The following is a 27,901-nucleotide window of genomic DNA, read 5'->3' as shown; positions in this document are numbered from 1 at the left end:
CAAACCTTGTCTGTGCAGGATGGGACGGGCCGAAGGCTATCCCACTGCGCTCCCTGGGGGACCGGGCCTCCTCTTCTAAATAAGTCTTGGGATTTCTAGACGTGGGGACCTTTGGAGTGTGCTTCTTTGTTTTTCCAAAACAATGGGAACTCCCTTCTTTCTCTCTTATTCCCTGAGGCATATAGACAGAGGCCCACTCACTAATAGTCCAGTCCACAGTCTGGATTCCTGGCAAGAGACCGTATGTCCAGGTTTGGGAGCAGTGAAGGTGGCATAGTAGGGCAGTTAATCATGGAGGTGCTAAATCAGGAAGACCTGGGTTCAAATCCAGGCTCTGCTGCTCGCACACTGTAGCATCGGGCACGTTATTCAACCTCCCCGAGCCTGTGTCCTTATCTGTAAAATGGGGTGGAGTTGTCCCAGGAGGGCTGCCCAGCCTCCACCAGGAGAGGAGGCCCTGCTTCTGTGACCCAGGCGGGAGCAGCCCAGCTCACCCTCTGCTTCCTACCCTGCAGGTTCTCAGATTGACGACCACGTTCCAAAGCGAGCTTCGGCTCGAATCCTTGCTCCCCCTGGAGGCAGGTCGAGCGGCATTTGGTAAAGGCACCAACCAGCCCCCGCAAGCAAGGATGCACCGCTGCCACCAGCCCGCACACCCTCCAGCCGCAGCTGCAGGGGCGGGAGAGGCTGGGCCGGGCAGCTCACCACCTGAGGGGCCACAGGACCCGGGAGCCCTCCCCACATCTGACACGCGATTCACTGTGCTTCGAGCCGACCCTAACAGGCACTTTGAGATGTGTTCCTCCTGCTGCAGTCCTTCCCTGCCCGGCCTCGTGGGGCCCGGGAAGCTCACACTATGCACAGAGCCCAACGCATAGAGTCCGGCCCAGCCCCTCCTCTCTCCCCTGCCCCCACGGGCTGGCTTCAGGAAGGCCCAGGCTGCAGTGCCCTGCCCCTGGCTGACCCGCCAGTTGTCCGGAGCACTTTAGCATATGTGCTTTAAAAGGACTCCCTTCCCCACCCCCGTAGGCCCCGGGGTCACCTTTCTCAAGCTAGACAGGTGTTGGCTGCCCAGCCATGCCCAGAATGTCCCGTTTTCCCTGACGCGACTCCGGCCCTGTGTGGGTGCGGATGGGACATCCTGGGTGTGGGTGTGGTTGGGACACTCTGCACCCTTTGCCAGCTCCTTCCTCCTCCCACCCCGCCCTCCGCGAGTCGCGCCCAGAAGAGCTAGCTGGGCGGGGTGCCAGGCTGGTGCCGGGCGCGTGTACATGATTTGTTTTGCACGTTTGGTTTGCGCCGTGGTTTGGTTCAACTTGTTTGTGCATCCCGTGAGAAATAACGGTGCTTTGTGTCACTAGCATAGCATAGAAACAGGAATAGATGTGGACCTTAGGAGACGCTGCACTCGACACCAACCAGACGGCCCGGAACACGGGTCGGGGAGGCCGCTGGACTTGCAGGCCCCCCTTCTCCCCACAGGAGTCTTCCAGGCTGCACAGGCTCTATCCCAGGCCCTATGCCCACCCCTCCCCCTCCTGGTCTAGTTCCCCAGATTCTGACAGGGTGCACGGGATGCTGGCCCTGGGGACCTTTGGGGAGCGAGGAGACCTTTGCCCATCTCTGGCCCTGATCACTCCCAGCAGTAATGCCCCCAACCACCTGTAAACCCAGCTTCCTGTAAACTCCCCCTACTGGGGACACAGAGGCCTGGCTGCTCCTCCTGTGTGATTGGCATGGCGCCTGGTGCCTGCTAAGAGAGGGGGAGCAGGGCTAGGGGGAGGGGGCCGGCCCGTGTGTGCAGGGGAGGAGACCAGCCCAGCAGACCTGACTGTACAACCCACACTGCTGCGCCGGGGCTCCAGTCTCCTGCGCTCAGCACCCTGCCCTCACCTGCTGTGGCCGCCGCCGCCTCCCACATCCAGCTGGGCCCTCCCTGCCTCCAAAGGGCCAGGGGGTTTCCATGGAAACACTAGGGGCTTGGGTGAACTCCACCCTGATGAACTGGGAAGTGACCCAGCTGCCCGCCCTCTGGAAGCCTCGTCCTCCCCTCGAAGAAGCGACTTCACGTTGCACGTTCTGTGTGAGGCCCCAGGCGGCGCGTGGCTGCTGGGCTCTTGGGCTAGTGGTTGTGCCCCGCACATTTCTGTTGTGCTTCTCATGTTCTCAGAGCACTTCCATACACGAGCTCTCCATTGCTTCTCATAGCACGGCATGCGTTATTCTCCCCCTCTCAAAGACGAGGCCCGGGAAGGTTAGGCCTTCTGACCCCGGAGGTGTCCGTGACCACCCTTAGGAGCGTGGCTGTCCGCCCCGGCCGTCGAGAGGACGAGTGGGATGATGGCCCTTGTAGACCCTACCGAGAGTGTAACCGGTTAGAAGACTCACCACCCTGGTAGGCATTTTGCTTTGTTTTGCACAGATAGGTAGGTTTTTGTCCTGGACAAACTAATGCATCTTCACTGTGTGAGCCAGAACTAGTTCCTTGTTGGGGGGGTTGCCCTGCGGGTTGAGCCGCCTCCACACCCTCACTTGTCGCTTCACGCTCATCTTCCTCACTCCGGGGCTGAGACGACAGAGACCGCAGCCCAGGGGGCAGAGGCAGCAAAGGCGTTCACGGAGGGTGGCAGCCACAGGGATGGGTGCCAGGGTCCGGGCCAGGGACACCTTGACGCTGACCCCGTGGTGCAGCGCGCAGCATCTTTCTCTCTTCCAGCCCTTGCTGGGTCATGGGACTTGGGCAGATGCCAAAGAGCCGAGCAGTGGTGGCGGCCCACGGGCAGGGCGTCCCTGCTTGGGCTAGGAAAGCTTTACCTCCTCCGAGTGCCTCCACCTGAGAGATGCACGGCCTGGGATCTGGGAGACCACGCCTGGGAGCGGTCCGCCATGGCCTTCCACTCCATCCACCCCGACCCTGACACAGACCCCACCCTTGCCCAGCAGCTTCTAGGTGAAAATCAGAGGGAGGGTCGAGGAACCAAATAAATGGCCAGCCCCCACCACCCACTCCTTGCCCCCGTGCAGAGCTCCGGCCAGCTCTGCCTCCAGCACCGCTGGCTCCTCCCTGCTTGGAATGAAAGGGTCCCTGGTTGCACTGAATGCAGCTCTCAAACTGGTCTTGTACTTGCTGAATAAATACTGTCGTTCTTGCCTTAGCTGCTCTCTAGGTGTGTGGGGTTAAGTTACAGAAAATTGTGCTCCTGTGTGTGTGTGTGTGTGTGTGTAGTGCTAGGAGTCCACAGTAGGTCTCTGTCAAGCCAATGCCGTGACGAGGGCTTTTCCCATACTGACCCAGAAACCACAGAACCACGCAAACACCCAACCCCCTCCAGCTGCCCAGGCGGCAGGCACAGCCTGGGGTCGGGACGGAGCCTCCAGCCCCCCAGCACCCAAGTGACTTCCTCACTCCTCTGTAAAAGTCATGGTGCTAAGATTGTGTGAACCCCAAGACAACACACGGTCCTGTGCTTTGGCCCCCCATTTGAGGCAAAAACAAAACAAAACAGCCCGACACATCGTGTTCTGGTGCAGGTTTGTATTAAACTGTAGCTACTTCTCACTCAGTCTCGGTTGTGTTTCTTCTAAGAAGAGGGGGTTCGGCGGAGACCCCTCCTACAGTAGCTGGGGGGACGCCGAAGCTGCTAAGAAGACTCGGCTTCGGTGTTCCACGCCCGTGCCGGCAGGTGGCAGCTTCCAGGGGGCCTGAGCAGGGTCTGCAGGCTTGGAAAAAAAAAAAAAGTTGAGTGATGGGAGCCTTGGGGGCCCAGAAGCTCACAGTTAGTTCTGTCTCCTGGTGGGAACAATGCCAAGGTTTGTGGCACCACATTTCCCGGGACAACGCTGCTGAGGTACCTGAAACAGGGACAGTTAGGGGGAAGCACGCCACCTATTCTCACAGCTACCACTTTGGAAACCGTCTTCCCACAGCGGGCCCTCTAGGCATTGGGACTATGGCCTTGCAAAAATCACATGACAAAAGATGGTCCTGAGGCCAGTGTGTGGGACCTTCAGGCTATTTCCAGCTCCCCAGAGCCTCACTTTTGGACTGGCCTGAACACCTGCAAACCCCAGCCGACTAGCAACGAGACTCCTCTGCCCTTTCTCCAGGTCTCAGCCAGAAGTTGGGAGGAACGCGCAGCTCTAATGATTTCACACTGAGGAGTGAGTGGAATTGTTGCTTCCAGTGCTGTAGACATACTTGTACTTATTCCTTAGCCCCAGAAGACAAACCCTAGTGAGGGGGTTTAGGCCGTGCAGGGAGATGGTTGGGGCAGGGGAACCTTCCCAGCTCTCAGCAAAGCAGCGAGCCTCCTGCAAGCAAAGGCAGGCTGAGGCCAAAGGAACACCCGGAGCCCCGCTGTTAGGGCGAAGCACTGGCTTGTAAGGAAATGAGCTGTGTGCACAGGCCCCGGTGGGGTTCCCGAGCCAGATGGAGGCGCCCGGACCCGGCGTGCAGGGTGCCGAGGCCCCAAGACGGTCCTGAGCCAGAGCATCTGTGTTACTGTTTCCCTGTAACATGGAGGCACGCTAGAATTTGATTAACTGCCAAAAATCCATTGTGTTCAGATGAAAAATGCGGCGAGCACACATTTGGCAGGCCATGTTGCAGTCGCAGGTGACTTATAGATAAAAAAAATAAAAGGTACCCAGGAACACACTTAATGCCTTTGTGTGTGTGTGTATGTAGTAATAGAAAAGATCACAGACAGTAAAATATGGCTTGATCAAGCCTGAGAATCTGCATTTTGGGAACCCAGAACCAGCCAGCTGCTAGGCAAACATCACCCTGCATTTCTTTACTCAGAATTACAGGTTGGTTTTTACACACAGGTCCAACCTGACACTAAGAAGTGCCTTGTAGCCCTGGCTGTTGTGGCTCAGTGGATTGAGTGCAGGCTACGAACCAAAGGGTCACCAGTTCAATTCCCAATCAGGGCACATGCCTGGGTTGCGGGCCAGGTCCCCAGGACGGGGCACGAGAGAAGCAACCACACATTGATATTTCTCTCCATCTCTTCCCCTCTCTCTAAAAATGAATAAATGAAATCTTTAGAAATTGTAGCTGGGGAAGGAGGGATGGTCTTGAGACACCCCAGGAAGGAAGAAAAAACATCATGCCACAGGGAGGGTAGACAGACCTATATAGTCCTAGGTTAATAAAAGGCTGTTCAACAGTGTTGCTAATAACACATTTGAAGAGCTCTTAGTACTTCTCCAGTAAAACATTAAAAGATCTAACATTCTGTTGACGTTTGACATGGTCTTAGGATGGAAGTTGGATTCTTCGCTTTCTTCCCCTTGTGTACTTGCAAACCACACATTTAGACCTGCAGGAAGCCTCCCTGGTTTGCCCAGGACAGTTCTGGTTTAAGTCTATTGTCCTAGGACAATTATTAATAGTGCCACCTCCCACTTTCAAATATGTCCTGCTTTGGATAACAAATGTCACGGTCACCTTATGTGCACCTATGTATTCATTAGACTGTTAACACGCCTGCCCAGGAGTTACAATTTCCCATCGCTGAGCGATGAGGGGCCATGTGCGGTGGGAGTGGGGAAAGTGGGTGCTCCTGGAGTGGGTGGGGACACGGGTGTCCTGGGACCGGCCCTGAGTCTGCGCACAGCTCCCCGAGGCTTCGTGAGGTCTCGGGGCTGCGGGTGCTGCGGAGCGGTGCAGGCCTGGGGGCACGTTCCTGAGATTTCAGCTGAGCTCACAGACCTCACTGTCCCATTGAAAGCTGTAAGCCTACCGAGGCTTGTCATTTCTCTTTAAGGGGACTTTGATCCCCCTTATAAACTTAAACACTTTACATTTTAAACAAGATTTAAAATTCGTTTTCCTTTTTTAGTATCTTTCCTGAATGCTAAATAATTTTTACCAATCTAATAAATTAAGCTTATAAAAATAGTGAGCTTAAGGGTTGGTTTGGATGTTTCACTGCTAAGCATAAACTCAGTAAGATTTCAACTTAAAGTCGTAAGTCTTAAGTTACACATGTAAAATTAGTCACGAGGCACTCACTCTAATAAGCCAAAATCTTCTTTAACAAATATATAAAATGCCAAATATGTGCAGATCCTTTCTCTTTTTTAATTTTTAAAACTGATTTTTAGGGAGAGAGGAAAGAGGGCAGAGAGAGAGAGAGAGAGAGAGAGAGAGAAACATCAATTTTTGTTCCACTTATTGATACATTCATTGGTTGAGTCTTGTATGTGCCCTGACCAGGGATCGAACCCACAACCTTCTGGTGTAGAGGACAATGCTCCAATGAGCTGAGCCACCCAACCAGGGCCAGATTCTCTCTCACTACAAACATGTTAACACTATGGTGTTGGTGCTTTAAAATCTCTATTTTCTCGATTCTGTACTTTCTGCCAGGTCTTAGTCCTCGTGGGCTTTGGCTCTGAGTCTTGTCCTCGAGGCGAGTCGGCTCCCACAGGGTGCAGGGAAGAGCTGCTGGCTGACCCCACTCACGTGGCTCAACCCTCCGAAGTTAGGTCCCAGAGTCCCCACTGTGCCACCGTCTGGGCCATGCACATCCGCATGGTTCTTAGTGCAAGATTCACATACGAGTTCTAGCCAAATGGATTCTGCCTCCTTTAAAATGTTTGAACACATTAAATCCTTTGCATGTTAAGGTTTCCTTAAATTTTACCTTAATTCTGCCCCTGTATAGTTTTCTTGTTTTAAAAAACTAGACTTTTTTAGAGCCGATTTTGACTTTGCAGAAACATTGGAATGGTAACGCTGAGAGTTCCCACACTCCGTCTGCAGGTCCGCAGCGCCCCCGTGATTGACGTCTGACGTCAGTGCGGTGCCTCCGTTGCAGCCAAGGAGACAGTCAGTGCTGATCCGCTCTCCTGAACTAAAGCTCACACTGCGTTCCGATGCTTCAGCTGTTACCGAACGTCCTCCTTCTGTCCCAGAGCCCCGTCCAGAGCACCTCGCCTGGTCGGCGGTCTCCTAGGGGCGGGGGGGGGGCGGTGTGCCTTGGCTTTGGCGGTTCTCAGGCTTCCCTCATTTTTGATGACCGTGATGGTTTTGAGTAGTGTTAGGTATTTTGTAGAATGTTCCTCTCTTGGAATTTGATTGCGGTATCTCTCAAAACAAACAAACAAAATTAAGCTGGTTGGTGTCAATGGGTTTTCAGGAGGAGGGCCACAGAAGCATTCTTTTCACTACGTTACATTTATGCTGCAAACTCCTACATCAACCTGATTTGTCACCATTGAAGTTGACCTTGATTGCCTGGGTAAAGTCTGGGATAGCTTTTTAAATTTGCATTATTCCCTTTTGTGAGCTACACGGTTCTCTTATTATGATATGCAATTTCCTTGACCAACTAAATACTATGTATCTCATACTATGAGTTGTACTAAATTTTGCGGATGTGTGCTAAATGACTCCCCCCCCCCAGTTAGAAGCTTTTTCAAATTCAGTGTCAGCTGTAAAATCTTTCATTTTTGAATGAGAGAGCAAGAAGATATTAGTATCTTAGACTGCCACAAGGTTAAGAGATACTCACATAAGCATAGGCTCTTAAGGTTTTATCTAAAATGCCCTTTACACGTGGGTCAAAATTAGGCCTTTTTACACACACACTTTTTATTTCCACTCTGTAACACCAGTCTCTTAATTAACTGTTTTTAGCTTTACCCAAATACACTCAAGCTGTCATATCGGCTTTCCGGCTTGAATCACACAAATGTGTTGACTATTTTCCTCAAAATGCAAATTCTCCACATATTTACTATTAACAGTAAACAATCATTTTGGAGACCCTGGGCTTACTGAACACTATTTTTGTTTCTACAGAGGAACAACATGTTCTGTGAATTACAGCTCTCTGAGCCCCTTTGGGGGGGAACAGATTCTTCCATAAATCAAAGATAGCCTCACAATGAAAACCAGTCGCTTACGGTCATGCATATTTAAATGTCGACACCTATTCAGTGCCTCTTGCTGTATTAGATTCCTGGTCGGGAACTAGCCTCTGAAGGTCTGCAGTCCAGGCTCACCTTGCGGCCAGATGTTCCCTTTGGTCCATTCCAAAGACGCCACATGTCAAGTGCTGGAGCAGGTCTTGGTAAACTAGTCCTCTCCCGGGGTCAGCCTTCCATCCCTCCACTGCGGTGGGAGCCGCAGGCGCTGGGGAACAATGTCCGTGAGGGAGGACTGCGGCATTTCGGGCCCTCAGGGAAAGGAGAGTTCGGTGGCAGGGTCTGGAGGCCCTATCCCTGTCCCAGAGTGCTCCAACAGAACTCCTGGTGTCCGCAGGAGGAGAAATCTGCAGGGACCCCCCGGGGTGTCTTAGCACCAGGGGCCCCACGTGGGGGTTGCTGAGGCCTAGGAAGCCCTCAATTTCCCAACGGCCAGGCCTTCACGGTTGAATTTTCCCCAGTGTGGTCTGGGGGCACAGTCCAGGCCGGTATCTTGTCTAAGTCGTGAGGGTTTGGGCTTATGCTTTGGGAGCACCTTACAGTTTTTACTTGATGTCCACAAAAATGGTTCTGTCTTTTCTCCTGGGTATCGGTCTGTATGGGAAGCTGTGAAAGGATTTTGCTTTCCTTTTGTAATTCTCACTTTTTCAGTGCGACCACACACGCCTCCATCTGGCATCTCGGTCACAGGAACGATCGGGCTGAGGTGGTAATTTTGGACATCTCTGCTATACTGTTTCCAATTTTTAAACAACTGTAATAGATTAGGGTTCATAATGTCTGAACCGCGTCTCAGCAGGGGTAGGGGCTGCCTTCTGACCCCTGGGGCTGAGACAACCCACTTAGTCAGTCCAGCCCAACGGCTCTCAGCCAGGGCGGGTTTCGTCTCCCGTGAGATGCTTGGCAATGTCTGGACACAACTTTTGGTTGTCAAAACTAGGTCGACGGGTGTGACAGAATGTGGTGGGCAGAGGCCAGGGATGTTGCTAAAACATCCTACAATACAGAGGGCAGCCTCTCCCGAACACACACACAATAAAAATTGTCCAATCAAAATGCCAGTGCCTACCTTATGCGGCAAAGCTTTTTGAACTAAAACCACCCAAGGGTGGCGCCGAACCACAGCACCCGAGGGGCAGAAGGGAGGCATGGAAGATGCCTGGAGAGTGGGACGTGGGCAGGTCTCGCCACATGTGCACTCGGGCCTCATCTGGCCACCCTCTGCCACCGGCATCGGGCTCCATGTGGTGCCACTTTCTGCCGCAACTATGTTACAATGTTGCCCAAAAGACCACAGGTGCAGAATTTAAAGTTAAGTTTTTCCATTTACTGACAGTGTGCACGCAGGTAGGAAGAAAGCCTCACCAAGTGGCAACTTGATGACTGTCACATCTCTGTTGCTTAACAGTTGAAAGGATAGGCTTTCTTATACCCGTGGGTGTAAACGAAGACCCCTTCCAGGAATTGGCTCACGGCTAGTAAAGGAGGGGGCTTTTTAAAACCCAGGAAGAGGAAAGAAGAAAACCTCCAGACACAGCCGGGGAAGCAGAGTGGATGATGTTATGGTTATAAGCAAAATTCAAAAAGTCTATTTGAAAGAGTAACAAAACATGCATCTGTAAAGAACCAGTGTTTGTCCAGTAAAATACTAGAGATGTATCTTTTTTCTCGATTCAAATGCTTTGCGTTGAGTGTAATAGATATACCATAAAGTGCTTATGGCACTTTCCCGTACTGCATGTAAGGAGTTTGGAAGTCTCTACTCCGTCCTAACAACAAGCAAAGAACTGGACAGGCTGAAAAATCAACAATGATTCTTGGGTCCGCAAGAGAGGGGAGGACAAAGGACAAACTGCTGCCCTTTGGACTGGACAGAGAGACGGCAGTCACGTTGGAGGGATCATACGTCCTGGCTTCAAAAAGCAACGGTAATCAAAACAGTACTGTGTGGTTTAGTACTGGCACGAGGACGGAGCCCCCAAAGAGGACTGAAAGTCATTCTTTAAAAATGTGTCCATGGTCAACTCATTTTTGACCAACATGCCAAGGTGATTTAATCGGTAAAAACAGTTTTCAACAAACAGTGTTTAAACAACTAGACATCTACATGCGAAAGAATAAAACTGGAACTTGACCTCACACACATGTAAAAATTAATTCAAAACAGAAAACTGTACTTGAACAACAATTAAAATAAATAAATAAAATTTAAAAAATTAAGTCAAAACAGATGAAAGACTTACATGTGAGATCTAAAGCTTTGAAGCTCTTAGAAAAAAACACAGGGGTAAATCTTTATGACCTCGGGTTTGGCAATGAATTCATAGATATGATGGGAAAACAGGAACAACAAAAGAAAAACTAGATTGCTCTGGCTTCATCGGAACTTAAAACATTTTATGCTTCAAAAGACACTATCAAGAAAGCGATACAACAACCCACGAAATGGGAGAAAGTATTTGCAAATCTTAGACCTGATAAGGGATTTGTATCTGGAATATATAAGCAACTCTTATGACTCAATAATAAAAAAGATAAACAACTCAATTTAAAATGGGCAAAAGATCTGAATAGGCATTTCTCCAAAGAAGATTTACAAACGGCCAATAAGCCTGTGAACGAAGTTCAACATCATTCATCATTCATCATTAGGAAGATGCAAATCAAAACCACAATGAGATTTCACTTCACGACCACTAGGATGGTAATCATCAAAAAGACAGATAAGAACGCGAGCTAGCAAGGACGTGGAAAATTGGGACCCTCGTGCACTGCTGGTGGGAATGTAAAACGGTGCAGGCAACTGCGAGGCCTGGGGAACAGCTGGAGACGCAGAGGGTCTTGGGAAAGGGAAGCCCTGAGCAACGCCCTCTTTCGGAGAGCCCGTGCCTTCAGTTCCCGGGGCCGCCAGAGCAGCGGCTGTAAACTGAAAATTCCAGGAAGGTGTACACTCCCCTGCCTGTCTCCAGACCGGCCTCCCCTTCTACCCTCTCTCTTCCTTGTTTGGCTTTGCTCCCCGAAGTCTTGGGTGGCTGAGATGGCCCCTGACCACTGTACTACCCATAAAGGCCTCCAGATGGCGCTTTAAGCTCATCAGTGGCTACTTCTTTGACCCTAAAACTTTCCCGTGAACAGGTTAAAGCCCAAGAAAAGCAGGTATGTTAGGTTACCATGTTCTCAATCCCAGCTCCCCAGAGCAGCTCAGGATCTGGTCAGTCTTGAGTGTGGATGGGAGGCCATAGCAGCCTTTCTTGTACCAAGAGAACCCCTGGAGAAGTTGTCCCTTGCGAGGCCTATCTCAGGGTTGTCACATTTAGCAAATAGAAATACAGAATGCTCCCTGGCCGGTGTGGCTAAGTGGATTGAGTGCCGGCTTGTGAGGCAGGGGGTCGCTGGTTTGGTTCCAGGTCCCAAGCATGCCTGGGTTGTGGGCCAGGTTCCCCAGTTCAGGGACACGAGAGAAACATTACTCATTGACGTTTCTCTCCCTCTCCTTCTCTCTCCCTTCCCTTCTAAAAACAAACTTAAAAAATAAAATCTTAAAAAAATAAAGGATGCTCTATTAAATATGAATTTTATATAATAAATAATGTTTAGTGTTTTTAGTGTAGATGTGTCTCAAATAGTGTCTGTGTCACACTTACACTAAAAATGTTATCTGTGCCCTGGCAGGGCAGCTCAGTTGGTTAGAGCATCCCAACACACCAAGATTGCAGGTTTGATTCCCAGTCGAAGCACACACAAGAATCAACCACATGAATGCATAAGTAATAGGAATAACAAATTGACATTTCTCTCTTTCTCTCCCCCTTCTCTCTCTCTCCCTCTCGCTCTCCATTTAAAAAAATAAAAATGATTTGTTAATTACCTCAATGTAAATTTAACTCAGCATCTTAATTGATCTGGACACTAGATCAGTAGTTTAGGTTTACTTACATCTTTTCCACCTCCCATCTAATGCGTGCTGGCAGAACACCTGGAGGGCATGTGTTAGGTAGTACAAAGATGGAGCCAGTGCAGCCCCTGCGTTTAGACTGGTTTGGGAAAAAGACACTTTGACAAGTAATTACAGTACAGAAGGCGCAGATAGCATGGAGTAAGGAAAGATGTTTGGCTTTAGGTTCAAACCCTTCTTCTGGTGTTCACTAGCTGTGTGATCTTAGGCAAGTGAATTAACCTCTCAGGGCCGCTGCTTCTAACTGTGAACATGGAGATGCTGCCAGCCTCAGGAAATGACCAGGGGGGTTATAGGAAATGGTGTGCATTTCATGCCTGGCTGTAGTGGGGGCTGAACGAATGCTATTTCCCCTTTATAAATAAGAAACAACGTGGGAGAGAGACAATTCAAATTGCCATGAAAGCAATGAACTTCACCTGCTCTGGGAAGATGTATACACAGAATGTAACACTTCACTTTTAAAATAAGAGTACTAGCCAATAATATTTACTGAATGCCCACAACATGCCAAGTGTTGTCCAAAGCGCCTGATGAACATGACCCCACTTAATCCTTATATTAACTCTCTGAGGTCTGTACTATTATTATCCTCACTTTACAGATGAAGAAACTGAATTAAATAGCACGCCACAGGCCAAGTGAGTAACAGAGTTAGTATTTCATCTCAAGTCCATGCAGCACCCTAACCCATGCTCCTAACCTCTGTCTGATGCTGCCTTTGCATGAGTTGGCCTTGACATTCGAGTTGGTGATCACTAGGAAGAGAGGCACTATTTGTGCCCACTGAGCAGCCGGGGCAGCTGGTGCTGATGCAAAGCCTGAGAGGGGTGAAAGAGAAGTGTCCGGGGACCCTGAGGCCACCTTGAACTCATCAGAGTTAATCCAGGTCCTCACCACCCACCTCACCATCATGGTGGGCGTCTTCCACAAAAAGCAGGGTAGCTTCTCGAGATCTAAGTCACTGGCAAGAGGTGCTGTTCATTCTGAATACAGTGGGTCGTTAATGTTCACAGGAGGTTTGTCTTAAGCCCTTTGCAAATTCCAAATTTGCATATTTCTTCCTGTATAGTGAAGCAGAGTACACCTGAGAAGGAAACTCAAGTGACCTCTTGACCCTAATGAAAGTTTCGGTTATTACTGAGAGTTACCATTTATTGGGTATTTGCTGTGTACGAGACACTGCTGGGCGTTTTTCTTATATTATCGCATTTAACCATCACAGCAGAGGAGAAACGCCAAGGCCCAAGGTCACATAACCAGGAAATGTTGGACCCAATGCTAGCGTGGCTCCAGCAGGGTGGAGGGTTAGATTCACTCTCTAGATAAGGGCTCATTTTTGGCAAGTCGTGTGATGAAAATGCATTCCTCAGTAAAATTACATATTGCTTACACAAGTCCTTGTAAACTTTAAAACCAAGTCAAGGGTTTCCTGTGTGTAGGAATCAGTCCTCTTTGAGTGTCCTGTCCCACTTTCAGCTACTTTCGAATGAATAATGAACACCGTCGTTAACAGTTACCAGCATCACAGCTCTGCCCTGCCTCCAGCTCACACCCAGGCAGGACCGCCCTGCGGGTTCTGATCTAAAATCTAAACCCTCACTGGCCAGAGTTAACCCACTTTCTTCTACTCCCTCCACCACCTGGCCTCCCCAGTCACCCAGGGAAAAGTACAGACAGGTCAGATCGTTTTTAACTTGCTTGGCTGTCTTCAGTCCCACGTGGGGTGCTGAATCAGATAGTCTTTGAGGGTGAGGACCCCTGGCGGGGAGAGATGTGAACAACATGATAACACCATGCGGTGGGAACCATGATTGTAGAAAGCGTCTGGTGCCGAAGAGAGTGTAGCGTGTTAACTCTCCGGAGGAGGTCCGTGACGGTGTCACCGAGGAGATGACTCTAAGGCTGGTTTTGGAGAATGAGTAGGAGTTTTCCCGATGACGGGAAAGGAGAGACTTCTAGCAGGGTGAACCCGGTCAGGCAGGCTCAGCCACGGAACAGACAGAACTGCTTGCTCGGCCACTGCGAGGGCTTGCCCTGTGTGGCTGGCACACAGGTGGAGGGATAATGAGGTTGGGGCCTAAAGGGAATGGAAGGCGACCTGGAAATGGTTAGCAGCGGCCGGATTGTAACAGAGCTTGCCCACCGTGTGAAGGAGTCTTACCTTTTAAAGCCAGTGTTCCTCAAGCTTTCCGCTCAAGTAATCCCCAAAGCAGTAAGCAGTACAGGCACGGAGGTGTCTGAGTTCAGACTCTCTTTAAAAGTTTCGCCTTTTTTTTTAATGGAAGGGTCTTTTATTTATTTATTTTTCAATTTTTTTATTTTTAAAGATTTTATTTATTTATTTTTAGAGAGTGAAGGGAGGGAGAAAGAGAGAGAGAAACATCAATGTGCGGTTGCTGGGGGCCATGGCCTGCAACCCAGCCAGGCATGTGCCCTGACTGGGAATCAAACCTGCGATGCTTTGGTTCAAGGCCCGCGCTCAATCCACTGAGCTATGCCAGCCAGGGCTAAAAGTCTTGCCTTTCAAATCATGTGATTCTTGCATTCTTCAGAAAATGAAACTTGAGGGAGAGGTAACTATTCCATTCCTTCTCCACTCTGTTTCCTCACAGGGACCCCCTCACCCACCCCACCCCATCCCCGGCCATGCTCAGAAGTCACTTCGGCCAGTTTGAGAAGGGCAGCCGTGAAATTGAAGCAGGGGAGTGGTGCAATAAGACTTACCTATTGGAAAGGGCCTTCTGGCAAACATGTTGAGGATGGGCCAAACATAGGAGAGACAGGAGGCAGATAGAGCAGGTGGGAGTCTCTGCCATAATCCAGACAAAAGATGGTAAAGGTGATGGAGATAAAGAAGCAGAAAAGATCTGAAAGCCATTTAAAGGTGGAACAGAAGTACTAGAAGACTGTTCTGTTACAGGCAGTTGGCGAGAAGATGGTTAGGATCTCCCTCAAGTGGTTAGGATCTCCCTCTTTTTCTTGGATAGTGATGCCATTACAAGTAATAAGGAAGATAGGAAAAGTAGGCTTTGGGGGGAAGGCTGAGTGAGTTTACACCCGCTGAGTTTGAGCTTCCTGAGGGACACGGGGTCGGGCATGTCTAGAGGGCAATCACGTGTGCAGGTCTGACAGCTGGAAGGACTGATGGCAACGGACACACAGATCCAGAGTCGAGGCGGTAGATGGGACTGCAGATGGAGTGCAAATGGAGGGAATCGCGAATAAACTGAGATGGGGACCCTGGGAACCATCATTGTTTGAGGGAAGATTTAGGGAGCAAGGAAAAACGGAAAAAAAAAAAAGAAGAAGAATGCCGAGAAGTCAGGAGGACCCATGGCTCCCTGGGGAGTGGCCAGTTCTAGGCCTGGGGCCGGGAGGGGACAGGGTGCGCCTGAGACATCTGTGCCAGGAAGCAAGGAAATGTTCAAAGAATGATGGGACAAATGCAAAGGCCCCAGGAGCTTGAAGTTTCTTTCACTGGCCAAACCTGTGACAAACTGAGCATCAAAACAAGTAATTGTAGGAAAGGATTATAACCAACTTGGTTGGGGAGGGGATCCATGTCCACACTGAAATAAATAAATAAATAAATAAATGGCTGTGAGTCCAAGCTCTAAACCAGGACCTGGCGGCACGTGCCTGGCTGAGTTTGAGAACTGCTGCGTGTGCACACTGCTTTTGCCTTCTTTGAAATTATGATGTCTGCAGCAATTATCCTGTCTGTGCCACCAGAAAATATGCCAGGTGTGCATGGGGCAAATGACGTCTTTTTACTTCACATGCCTTCAGGATGGTACTCAAGGAGCTGGACCTGAGGAGCCCTACCCACACTGGCACATGAGTTAGATGATGAGATCCTGGACTTCACGTCGATGCTATTATGGAACGAGACTAGGGGTGTCTCGAGGGGGGGTGGTGAGTGTATTTTGCATCAGGGGATGAGTGGGTGTGAATTGGTGTCATCAGAGGGTAGAGCGTGGCAGATCCTATTTTCCAAAGATGACTGCAACAGTGTCTCTCATCCACATGTTCTTAGGCGGCATGGATATTCCTCCTGTTGAGAGGCGGGGTCTGTGTTCCCTCCCTTTGAGATTAGTCTTTTATGGTTTTCTCCACCAATAGGATAGGGCAGAAGTGCCGTCTGAGGCTGTCATAAAAAGGGTTGCCAGAACCAACCAGCTGAACTCTTCCTGAATTCCCATCCCACAGAAACGGAGATAATAAAATGGTGGTTGTTTTAAACCACTAAGTTGCAGTGAACTGTTTTGTAGCAAGAGCTAACTGGCACATGGCAAAATGTTAACGTGTGGAGAACCTAGGCCAAATGCGTGCAGGAATGGTCCTCCATCCCACGTGTGGTGACTGGATGGAGCTTCCGGGAGCACAGTCTGTCCTTGGGATTCCTCAGCGTAGTCTGCACCGCTCAAGTCTGTACCTTCAACCATGGGGCCGAGCTGGCACTTCAGAATGGACAAGTAAAGAAACTGAGTCTGAAATTTTCCCATGTCTCTGTGTCGCCCAGACACCCTGTAGGTACATTTAGGAACACCTTCAGTTCTCCAGCTCTGCGGCGAAGAAAAAGTGTAGCCTGGGTTTTCACTCTCCTAACTCCTTGATTTGTCCTGGGAATTGTCCTCTGCTAGGAACAGATTTGTCCTCCCCTTTATGAGAGTTGTCTTGGATGGAGGACAGGGGTGTGAGTCAGTGTAGACTGTGTCCCTCTCTTTTTTTTTAACTCTATTTGTAATTAGCTGTCTTCTCCTTCTCCCCTGAGAAAGTAAGCTCAGTCAGAGCCCACTGACACTAATATTCCTGGGGTGGAACCTCTGAGAGCTAGACAGGGAGGCATGGGGAAGAAAGCTGGCCTATAAATTCCTAGTTCTGAGTCATCCCAAGAGAATGCAGCATCTCCAGCCTTTCAACAAGCCCAGCAGAATCCAGCAATGATCACCCAAAGGGCTCCATCCAAGCTGGGTTGGAAAGCAATTAGAATGGTAAGGTGTGAAGAGGCTACTGATTATAGAAGGTGGCAGGGATCGTGGAGGAGGTCAGTGCCCAGTGAGGAAATTTACTTCAGTGGAAACATTTGGGATATTGCAGAAGGGAGACTAGCTAGAGGTGAGGACTCGGGAAATCAAGAATGCCAGAGTCTCCATCAACAGATGACTAGAGTTTGGGCATTCAGACGGAGAGCTAAGGAAGCAAGAGAGTTATAGTAGTAGCAGTAGTGCTTACAGATTAAGTATATGTAATTATAAGGAAACTGTTCATTGAGACTCCAGGGCAGTTAGGTCAGAGAAAGTGAGGAAGAATGAAAATCTTTCTTTTTCTTTTTACCTTTTGACCCCCTTCACCCATTTGTCCGGGGTCCAAGAAAGTGTTTGAAGAATCTTTGAAGAAAAATCTTTGTCTTCACTTGATTCAATTACATAAACCCTTATTGGAATTCCACAGTATGTTCCATTCTGTACCCCAGATGCTGACCACAGAGTTCCTGCCCACAAGGGGCACATAGTCTGACTGGGGACAGACACATAACCCAGAGACAATGCTGTAGAATGTGAGTACACAGGTGACCTCTTTATATCCATGGAAGTCGGGGCTGAAGGAGGGAGAGCCAGGAGTCATCTGCACAAAGAACTGGAAAGGGGGTGAACAAAGTGGCACCCTGGGCAGGACGCTGAAGGACAGTAACGGTGGGCATGGACAGGCAGGCAAGGGATCTAGGAGAGCCATACAAGCAGACCTGGACATGGGATTCAGGAACACCAATGAACAGATTAAGCAGGGAGCTGGTTGCGAGGAGGTAGAATCTGAACCAGCAAGTGGACGAGATGAAAAAACAAGAACTGTTTACAAATGCATTGGGAGAGAAACAAGAAGGTTGTTTCTTAGCTCAATTTAGGAGTAAAAGTGTGGACTTCCTGGTAGGAAATAAGGAATATTTAATACAAGCAGAGGAAAATCGAATTTGGGGATTAGCGTAACAGGCTGTGATTCAAAGCCAGAAACCAAAAGTGGAGATAATACCTAGCCTTAGCTCTCGTGTTGAAAGAGAGGAAATATTCTCCACTTTTTCGTTTGCAGTAGCTGTGAGACAGATAGGAATCGTCATCTGGCTACTATGGAATCAGGTGTAAAGGGTTGTTTCTTCTGCGATTAGTTGGGCTGGGTGAAGGAATTGTTACCCTGTTGCTAAGGAAAAAGGAAGGGGCTGTTCCCGGTTGCTATGGTGACAAGGTAAGAGCGTTCCCTCGGTACCGCGGTAAATTTATGAAGCTGGTTCTTCTTCTTGTTGCTATGGCAATCTAGAAGGACTGTTCTTGGCGCCCCCCATCTCTTGCCGCTGTTGCTACGACAAGGTGGAGGTAGGGGCTGTCCTTCCCAGGCCGCCTGGTTGCCTTGGAGACGGCGGGTGCCCAGGCCCCGCCCCGCTCGGACTGACAGCGGTGGCCGCATCGCGCCTGCGCAGTGCTCTCGTCCCCCGCAGTCTCTGTGCGTTGAAGCCGGAGACCGCGGCGGCCTCTGCTAGGACCCTCCGCCCCGGAGCCGCCGGCCGGAGCCGCAGCCTCAGCCGCAGCGTCCCCGCCGCCTGTCCCCTACCCCGCCGCCTCCGCCGGAGCCGCCTCGCGCACTGTGAGTCCGCGTCCAGGCGACCGACGCCGTGGGGCTGAGTCAGCGGGAGGCCCGGGCCCGGGCTGGGGGAGGGGAACCGGGCTGCCCCCTCGCCTCTCTACCCGCGCCCCCGCCCCCCAACCTCGTCTCCCTCTCGCCCGCCTCGGTCCCTGCATCCCGCTCTCCCCGGCTTCTTGCGGCCACCGCCGTCAGGCCTTCGCGAGCCACTCCCCCTCCCCTCCTTTCCCTCCAGACCCACCTCGGGGGGTCCTTCTGCACGAGATGCGGCGCTACCGCACCTCGGCCCCGGCCTGGTTTGTCCCCCCAACTGCCTCCCGTCCGCCCTTGCTCCTTCTCCCTACTCCTCGCGGGCCTGACATCTCCGGCCTCTCTGGTTTTCCCCAGTGCTATGCCAGAAAAAGAGTGACAAGGGAGAGAGCGAGGGGAGACTTGGGGGAGGGGGACACGGCCTGCCCAAACCGCGGGGCCTCAGGTTTCTTACTCACGCGCTCCTGCCCTGGCTGGGGTGGGAAGCAGGTCCGGACCGTTTTCACTGGCTGCTGAGAGCTTGTGGGGCTTTCGGAATAATTTTGCTGAGAAGGGTTCAGCCCCGCCGTGTTCTGTTGAGTGAACACCGGCTAGTCACGGTGGCCTGCTAGTGGGCTGAGTATTGCCTTGGCGCGTACCGTGGAGAAGGGGAGGGGGGGAGGTTGCGTGTGGGAGCTGAAGTTCTTGCGCTTGCGGTGTGTTGTCGTGAATAAGCATCTTGCAGTACTCTTTGAAATGCCCTTTTCCCCCCCTGTAGAATCACCCTGGTATACTATGAGATTTGGAGACAGGCCTGGTGTTATCCGTAGCAAGTGCTTACAGTTTGTACGTTGAGGGGTTGTGGCAGGACTTGATCTTTGATGCCTGTGAATTCCATGGGGTAACCCAGTGGGTAATAGTGAGTTTTAACATAACATGTGCGGATTGGAGAGGAACTGAGCTAGTCAGGAGGCCTGTACCCCTGGCCTCCTGCAGCTGTGAGTCTCTGTGGGGGTTGACACCTGATAGGGGTTCTAGCATATTTGGGTGATTCCCTGGGTGATGTTTGCTCCCCATCCACCTGCCTGTCTTACATTCCCTGATCTTGGGTTAGAGGCAGATCCCAAACTATTTTTCCAGCAGAAACGGAGCTGAAGTCAGAGTTGTTGTCCACAGCCGGAAGCTGTCTCAATAAACGTGCCTCAACTCGAGGGCTCCTGACTACTGTGTGTGCACCTCATTGCCAAGTTCCTTTGATTTTTTCCCCCTGACTTCCAGATTTCAGTGTACTGTTAGAAAAATATGTGTAAATATGAAGCAGTTACACTCTGCATGAGGCTTTGTGGTTTTTCACTCCAGGCTGCAAAAGAAGTAGGTGGTTTACTCCTAAAATCCATGCTGAAGGAACCTCTCACGTGGAGTTTCTGGGATTGCGAACGGTGAGAAATAACGATTTTGCTCCTTGAGTTTGCTCACTCATGGCCTATTGGCAGCCTCCTCAGAGCCACTCCCCACCCCCATGCCCATCAGATTAGTTTACAGTAGCAAAGACGGCTGTCGCCCTAGTTTTAAACATAGAGATGGAGTTCAGGAAAACTACAGCCCCCATGCAGCGGCGCAGTTTCTTCTGTTTCGAATGCCAGTCTGGGGTTTGGCGGGATGCACCTGCCCGTGGGGCGATGGGAACTGTGGGGCCTGAGAGTTACATTCCTTCGGTGTGGTCCTCTCTGTGTCACATAGCTCACGGAAATACCCGGGCAGGGCAGGAGCAGACAGCTGTGCTGGAGAGCTGCTCCTCCTGGGTCAAGGGTATTTTGGGAATCAGCAATATTACTGGGGTGGAGGGTTGTGAATTAAGAAGCAAGAAAATGTGTCAAGGCCAGATAGATCAAGAGGGTGTGAGTAAAATGCTCCCTTTCCAATTTGCTGTGGGATAGTAAATTTTCAGAGCATCACATGGGTTTTTATATGAGCTAATTTGCCTTTGAAATCCATACCAGTATTTTATGAGATAATGATGGAATGCCTTTTAAACTGCAGCTGTTGGGAAACAGGACTAATACCTGTTTCTTACACATTACCTATACAGTTGTTACTGAACATTGATTGTTAAGATCGGGGAGAGAGACATTATTTGAACCAAGTTAGAAGTAAATCTGTGTAATCTATGTTGTGGTTTTTTAGGACTATATTTCCTTGACTCTAAGACACACCAGTAATTTACCAACACCTTTTAGGTAAAATAACTGAACACTATCAGATCAAAGTATGTGTTGTTGTTCTAAGGTGCATCCTGATTTCTGGAACGTGAAAACAGCCGGTGAGTGGCAGGACTTGAAAGAGGGCTTGGTGTGTCTTAGGACTGAAAAAGAATGATATTTATAACATTCCTTGGTGCGTGATGATGCCATTACTTACTTAGCATCCTGAGATGCATGCACTGTGAGGACAGATTTCTGCAAGTCCTTCCACCAAGCCACGTATCTACGATGATTGGCTGGCGTTAGGCGTGGCAGTTGGCTACTGAACAGTGGAAAGTTCCCATGTGGGGAACCTTCCCATCCAGCCCAGGGCCTTAATGGTACCTTCCTGAAGTCGAGCGAACTACCTGGGAAGCTGGGAGCAATGTCTCGTGAGTGATACTTCGATTTAGCCAAGCACCATCTTTCACAAGCTGAACAGAAAATAGAATTTGTATAAACCAGAACGCGCCTGCCCTGATCTGCTTACAGACACATTTGTAGAGATCCAAAGACACGTGTGCCACTCCCTCAAGATGTTAAAAGTGGAGGGGACTTCCAGTGGTGTGGTTCAGTGTCCTCATATCCAGATTTTGACGCGAGACTCCAAAAGTTAAGTGACTTGCCCAAGGTCACCCAACTAATGGAGCAAGTACGTGAAAACACTGTAAACTATGTAGACTGTGCACATAAACATTGCTGGTTATTAGTGGCTGAGTCAGGGTTAGAACCTAGATTGCCAGACTAGAGCTGTTCTGCAATACCATGTTGCTTCATCCCTCATGTTTAATATTCCAGAAGGTTTTATTAAAAATCATTTAGTCATCTGTAATTAGCCCTGTAGACAAGGACTTGTTTTATTGTCTGAGATGTTGCAAAGCCAGGCAAAATTCAGTGGCGCGTTGTCTAATTAAATATTTATTCCTGCCACCTTAAAAATAATAATTTGGCCTTACGCTTTTCGAATTCAGGAAGGTTGTTCTGTTTCGAACTTGCATCATCTAACATAAAGCAAATGTGGAGGTGGGTGTTTGAAGTCTTCTTAACTTCCTATCGGTGAGGCTGCTGCATTCCAAAAGGCAAGGCCGAGAGGAGAGGAAGCTGGATCCTCTTCCAGCTCCCAGCATGTAAGCTTCTTCAGCTCCTGGGAGCCACGGGAACTCCTGATCCACTCCAGTGCTTCACTTCCTGGCTGTGTGGCCTCGGGCGAGTTGTGGGTCCGCTGAGTACTGATTTCCTCACCTGCCAGCCCGGAAATAACTGTTCTACACGGTGGCTGTGAGGTTGAAATGAAAGAAAGCTTATAGAGTACCTGCTTAATAAGAAGTAGCAATCACTATTTTGTATTACTAAAGCATAAAATAATAAAGAACGCTTTCGAAATTTATTGTGACTTAAATCCATCTTGGACCCTCTCTATTCAGCAGCCCCCGCTCCCAGCAGCCCTCTCGGTGTGTTTGACATGCACAGAGAGACTTGTCCCGTGAAGATCTGGCACTCGCAGTGTTATTCTAACTGCCAAAATAAGAGTATATGAAATGCCCCTTTGTCTCCATGTATTCAGCTGACCTGGTTGTCTGAAAGACTGGCAGAGCTGGAGCCGTGGACTGGAAGGGCACACACTCGTGTTTGTGTGCGTGGTGGGGGCGGGTGGTCCTCCCAGTGGGGAGGCCAGTCCGGGGAGTGATCTTAACTTGAAATGGAAAAGCCCCTGAGCTCTTGCTTGTGAGTAAAGCTCACATGGCCCGCATTTACTTCCTCTGCTGTTAGAGGTGCAGCTTTAATCTGTGACTTTGCTCAGATCGGCTCCTGCAACCAGGGGACCTGGAGGGCCAGGGGCAGGAGCCATCCATCTTCCGAGGGAAACCTACTCGCCAGTGAGCAGAGGGAAAGGGAGGTCATTTTGGATGGCAGCGATTCCAGATGGGCTCAAGGCAGACTACCAAGTAATTAATGAGCCAGGGCCATTCAGATGGGAGAACACAAATGAGTTTCAATTCCTGTAAATTTCATGAGGGAAGAAAATATCCAGGAATAGCATCCAAAGACTGGAAGAAAACAGAAAAAAGGAAACTCAATAGTGTTTACCTCTGGGAAATGGGATTTGGTTGTGGTAGAGGGAAAAAGAGACTCAAAGGGGAACTTTTACTTTATGTCTGCTTTTTAAAAAAAAAGATTTTATTTATTTATTTATTTTTAGAGAGAGGGGAAGGGATGGAGAAGGACGGGGAGAGAAACATCAGTGTGTGGTTGCCTCTCGAGTGTCCCCCACTGGGGACTTGGGCTGCAACCCAGGCATGTTCCCTGACCGGGATTTGAACCGGCGACTCTGGTTTGCAGGCTGGCACTCAATCCACTGAACCACACCAGGGCTATGTCTGCTTTTATATGTGAATTTTTACAAGAATCATGTATGCTTTTGCAATTTAATGGAGACCAATGGAATTGGCAGTGGCTGTTTTTCAGGAAGTACGTTTTTGTACAAATAGCCTCAGACCATATGAGCGTACGATCTGGATGAAAAACCCATGCCTCTTAACATCAAGAGGGCTGAAGTTCCCAGGAACCCCGGCTGACGTGCTGGCACACCGTTACGGCGGCTGCGTTTTAGATACAACTTGGCCGGTAGAGCACACCTTTCACACAGATGTATTAAGTGCTTCTCTTAAGAATTACTGATAAACTATGACAACTCTGTTAAATATTATTGGGCTTTTAATCATCTCACGTATTGGTTATTTGTGTCTCCTAGCTAGATGTCCTGTTTATTATAGAAAGATGACACACCTATCATTTGGACGCGTGCTCGCTTACCCGGGAATTAGGAGGGGTTCTGCTGAGTAACCTACATTCCTTCAGCCCATCTTCCCTTTGGCTGAGAGTACACATTTGCGAGACAGTTGGCGGAGGTTGGTGAGGCACCCTTTGGCCAAGACGGCTTTTTCTCTCTGTAGAGTTGACTGGCCTATACTGTTCTAAGCCCTGGATACTGTTCTGACAAGCGTCTTGCCCTACCAACTTTGCTAGGCTTTTTTAGCGTAATATCAGTGTTTCAAGACATTTCATTTTCCTGAAGTAAATAAAGACTTGGCCTATCTGAAGTGTGTTGACTGCTTTTAAGATTATTTTTTTCTTGCAACTGATTTCTATATCTAGGAAATACATACCACTGTGTGATATTTTAAAATAACCAAGAATCGTGGCTTCGAATCTGCTCAGTAATTCTGACAATATATACCACAAACTTGGAAAAGACACATATCCTTAGAACAGAACTTGTCACTCCAGGACTATTTAGAAAACCAGAGGTGTATGTAGAAATACTTGTAGAAGGATTTTTACTAATGCAACGTTACTAATATCAAACACTTGAAACAACCAAAAGGGTCAACAATTGGGGATTGGTTAGGTTCACCTAGATGAAATATTGCACAAGCATTACAAAGCCTCTAGAAGGATATTTATTGATATCAGAAACTTTTGATATCATCAATGAAAAAGTAGGATGTAAAATAGTACGTCAAGAATGATACCATTTTATTTATTTATTTGTAGAGAGAGGGGAAGAGAGGGAGGAAGAGAGGGATAGAAACATTGATGTGTGAGAGATACATCCATCAGTTGCCTCGCACATGCCCCCAACTGGGGACCTGGCCCACAACCCGGACATGTGCCCTATCTGGGAATCGAACCGACAACTCTTCAGTTTACGGGCCAGCGCTCAATCCACTCAGCTAGGGCTCAAAGGTGGTTCCTTAGATAACTATTTCACTCCCTGTTGGAGAGAGAGTGTGCCGGACGTACTATTGTGTGGGCCTGTGACTTAAACACAGCCTAAAAACTCAAGTCCATCTATCCAAAGTCATCTGTCTTGACTCAGATGAGATTTTAAAAGATTTATGAACAGAAGGTGACTTAAAGTAGTTTACTTCGTCTCTTAACTTTTACTGTTTTCATTTATCAGAATTGACCAGGTTTTAGTAAAACCCTAAATACCACAGGGCTGTTTTGAGTGGGCTTTCCTCCCCCATTTCTTCAGATTCCCCGCATCCCCGGGTCCCGTTGTCTCGGGGGCCTGAGCTGAGACTTCCGAGTCTGGTGGCTGTGGACCTGTGGGAACTATTTGGAAAGGCTGTGCCCAGGCCTGCTCCAGCCACCTCCCTCCCTTTGCCCTTGGGTGTGTCCTGACCAGCCATCGGCTCAGAGACCCCCTTTCTCCCAGGGACAGAGAAGGTCGAGTGCCCGCCGGCGGCCGCCTGATGGGCAGAAGCCCTCTGCAGCGGCCAGCGGGGCACCTCCTTCTTTGCTGCCTCAGGGCCCCAGTGCTGCTGAGTGTGACGGGAGGGAGGGCTGCCCTCTCACCTCATCCCTTCCATCCACGCACACGCACACGCTGTATGTTGCCTCGGTGGCCCAGCCTGGTCCCGGTCCCCGCCTCCTGCTGGTGGTGGAGTGTGCCCAGCTCTGAGGGCTGGGGATCTGGGCCGCGGAGCTGAGGGCCATGTGGCCCGTCCCACAGCTCAGCCTGGACTGTGATAGGTGTTCGCCAGGCAGGATCTGCCCCTTCTTGCCGGTGGTTCTGACTGCCCAGCACTGGTGCCGAGCGGGGTGGAGGCCCTCCCTGCCGCCTGGGATTATTAGTGAGTAAGTCTTGAGGCAGGGCTGCTGGAGACGCTCCGCTGCTCCGAGAGAGTGACTGTCGGAGGAGCATTCCTCTCCTCCTGTGGGTGTTGTCCTAGTCACCTTGTAATTTACATGTGACATCTTAGCTGCTCTGAGTCAGCAGGATCCTATGTAGCTGGACTAACGTGTGTCGGGTGTGAGAGGGGCAGGCCTTGGACCACTGGGTGAAATTAAATACCCTTTCCCATCGGAGGAGTGTTTCGCTGAGGGCTTATCTCCGGCGGTATAGTGTGCGCTGTGTAGCCAGACTTTTCTGCAGCACCAGACACTTGGCAGAGAGCTGCTGCCCCCCCCCCCGCCCACCCCCTTCCCTGCAGATTCCAGCCACTTATCAGGGCCTCTGATTCAGTCTCTTGATTTGTTCTGATTTTAGATGGGTACTGCTCGCAGCAGAAAGCTCCCAGGGTTGGCATCCTATTAACACCTTTAAGTGACAGGACCACTGCTAAGAATGGAGAGGTGTTATGCTGGCCCCAGAATAGCAAGGTGCAATGTTCTGAGGCTTGATAAGACTTGTATTCCCCAGCAAGTATAGTTTCCAGGTTTACAGGTCATTCGTGTAAGTCTGCATGTTGCCCTCGCAAGGCCTCTTCTAAGTACACCCTGAGTAAGTACCCGCCACGTCCTTCCTGTCTTGTCTTCCTAATCACCATGGGGTGCAAGAGAAATGAAACTCAGCCCCTGTCTACAAGGAGATGGCAGTCTGGTGTGGAAGATAAGATGGATGGGTGGGCTGATTCGTGTGTATGACACCAGACGTCATGAATGCATCTGTGGCGCTTACTGCGGGAGACACAGTCTTTGCCCTTAGGACACTCAGCTGACACTCTGGTGCGTGAGCTACACACAAGTGATATGAGTCACTCCCCACAAGGGGATGGGAACTCCAGCAGCGATGGGCGGGCGTGCCGTGGTGACCCAGGAGGAAGAGTGGTCCTGAGCCCGTGAGCACCAGGAAGGCTGCAGAGCGGGAGATACCCTGGAGCTGACGGTGCAGGGTGATGCGGGATCCCGCCCGCCAGAGCACTGGTGAATGCGTAAGAGAGTTCAGGCCAAAGAAATGGAAAGAACAGTGTGTTGTGTATTGTTGGTACTACACAGTGTAATTCAAAAAGGATTCTGGGAGGAAAATAATCATTGTGAACTGGGGTAATCAGAACAGACGTCACCAAGGAAGCAGAACCTGAGCTTGCCGTGAAAGTGAGCAGGCAGGACGCCAGGGAGGGCTTTCCACAGCCAGGGCGCAGGGCACAGCCTCCCCGAGGAAGAGCGGGAGTGCGTGGGGCGGGGGGCGGTCAGGAGGTCGCCCTTACCAAACTGAGGGTATGAGCTGGTTTTGAGCTTGGGACAACACTGGTGACATTCACCAGAAGTTAGGAAGTTGAAGAGACAGTTGGAGATGAGTTTAGTTTTAGACATGGAGAACCAGAGGGGCCGCTGGAGACGTCTGTGGCTGGATCACACGGAACCGGAAGCCGAGGGCGAGGCTGGGATGGGGCTGCAGGTGTGGGGGGCAGCAGCACAGCAGAGATGGGGCTTCCCTGAAAGGGGCTCTATCCGGAGGTCTTGGGTACAGAACGCAAGGACCAGAGGTCCAAATAGTAAACTCGGAGAACTGTCCAGAATTAGGAAAAAAGTGAAGAGATGTGGGGACCTTAGTCTCGAGGGAAGAGAAGCTGCTGAGGGCTTCAGTGCTGCCAGTTTGACTAGCCTGAAGGGTTTGTCCAGGAGGAAATCACGGGGACTGCTCCGCCGCCAGCCCAGTGCGCACACTGCGGGAGGAGCCGGGCTGCACAGCGTTCAGGGGGACACTGGGTAGAGAGAAGGCAGAGGCAATGGATGGTCACCAGACAGCCGCAGCAGGGAAGGGAGGAAAAACAGTAACCGGAGCAGTGGGATCAAATTTCTTATTTATTTACTTATCTGCATATCTATTTATTTCTGTAGAGAGTGGGGAAGGGAGGGAGAGAGGGAGGGAGAGAAACATCACTGGGTTGCCTCTGTGCGCTCCCCGACCTAGAGACCAAACCCACAACCCAGACTTGTGCCCTGACCTGGAATCGAACGGGCAACCTTTCGCTTTGCAGAATGATGCCCCACCAACGGAACCACAGCAGTCAGGATCAAATTTTTTATTGTTCTAAATAATTCTATTTGTTATCAGAAAACATACAAGATTGTAAGAAGCATGTATTTTGTTTATATATATCAATATTTTGTGCATAAAATGTGCTTTGTCTGCCGATTGCTCTGTATCAACATAATTCATGGTTGTCACCCCAAATCCCCATTCCTTCTGTGGTGTCCCATGGTGCTGATATCAGAGCAGGCTTAGCCGCCGGTCTGGTGCTGGGCAGTGGGGGTATCTCCAACAATTTGCAAGTGTAAATATCTCCACTCTGCACGTTGTTGCCCGAGTCGCTTTTCTTGGACACAT

General features: G+C 50.0%; 2 protein-coding genes across 2 annotated transcripts in view; both read left to right on the top strand.

Moving 5' to 3' along the window:
* Positions 1–3,155, top strand: part of DPYSL5 (dihydropyrimidinase like 5) — a 77,702-nt gene extending 74,547 nt beyond the window's left edge. Inside the window, exon 13 of the mRNA XM_045844715.1 lies at positions 516–3,155. Coding sequence (XP_045700671.1) covers positions 516–601 — 86 coding nt within the window. The 3' untranslated portion in view covers positions 602–3,155. The remainder of the gene's footprint in view (positions 1–515) is intronic.
* Positions 3,156–18,371: 15,216 nt separating this feature from the next.
* Positions 18,372–27,901, top strand: part of MAPRE3 (microtubule associated protein RP/EB family member 3) — a 44,283-nt gene continuing 34,753 nt past the window's right edge. The window contains exon 1 of the mRNA XM_045844461.1: positions 18,372–18,535. The gene's annotated coding sequence lies outside the window, so the exon portion shown is untranslated. The remainder of the gene's footprint in view (positions 18,536–27,901) is intronic.

The sequence above is a fragment of the Phyllostomus hastatus genome, unplaced genomic scaffold, assembly GCF_019186645.2.
Source record: "Phyllostomus hastatus isolate PE091 unplaced genomic scaffold, TTU_PhHast_1.1 phas_contig_402, whole genome shotgun sequence".
Taxonomy (NCBI): domain Eukaryota; kingdom Metazoa; phylum Chordata; class Mammalia; order Chiroptera; family Phyllostomidae; genus Phyllostomus; species Phyllostomus hastatus.
This window is presented reverse-complemented; position numbering and strand designations above follow the sequence as displayed.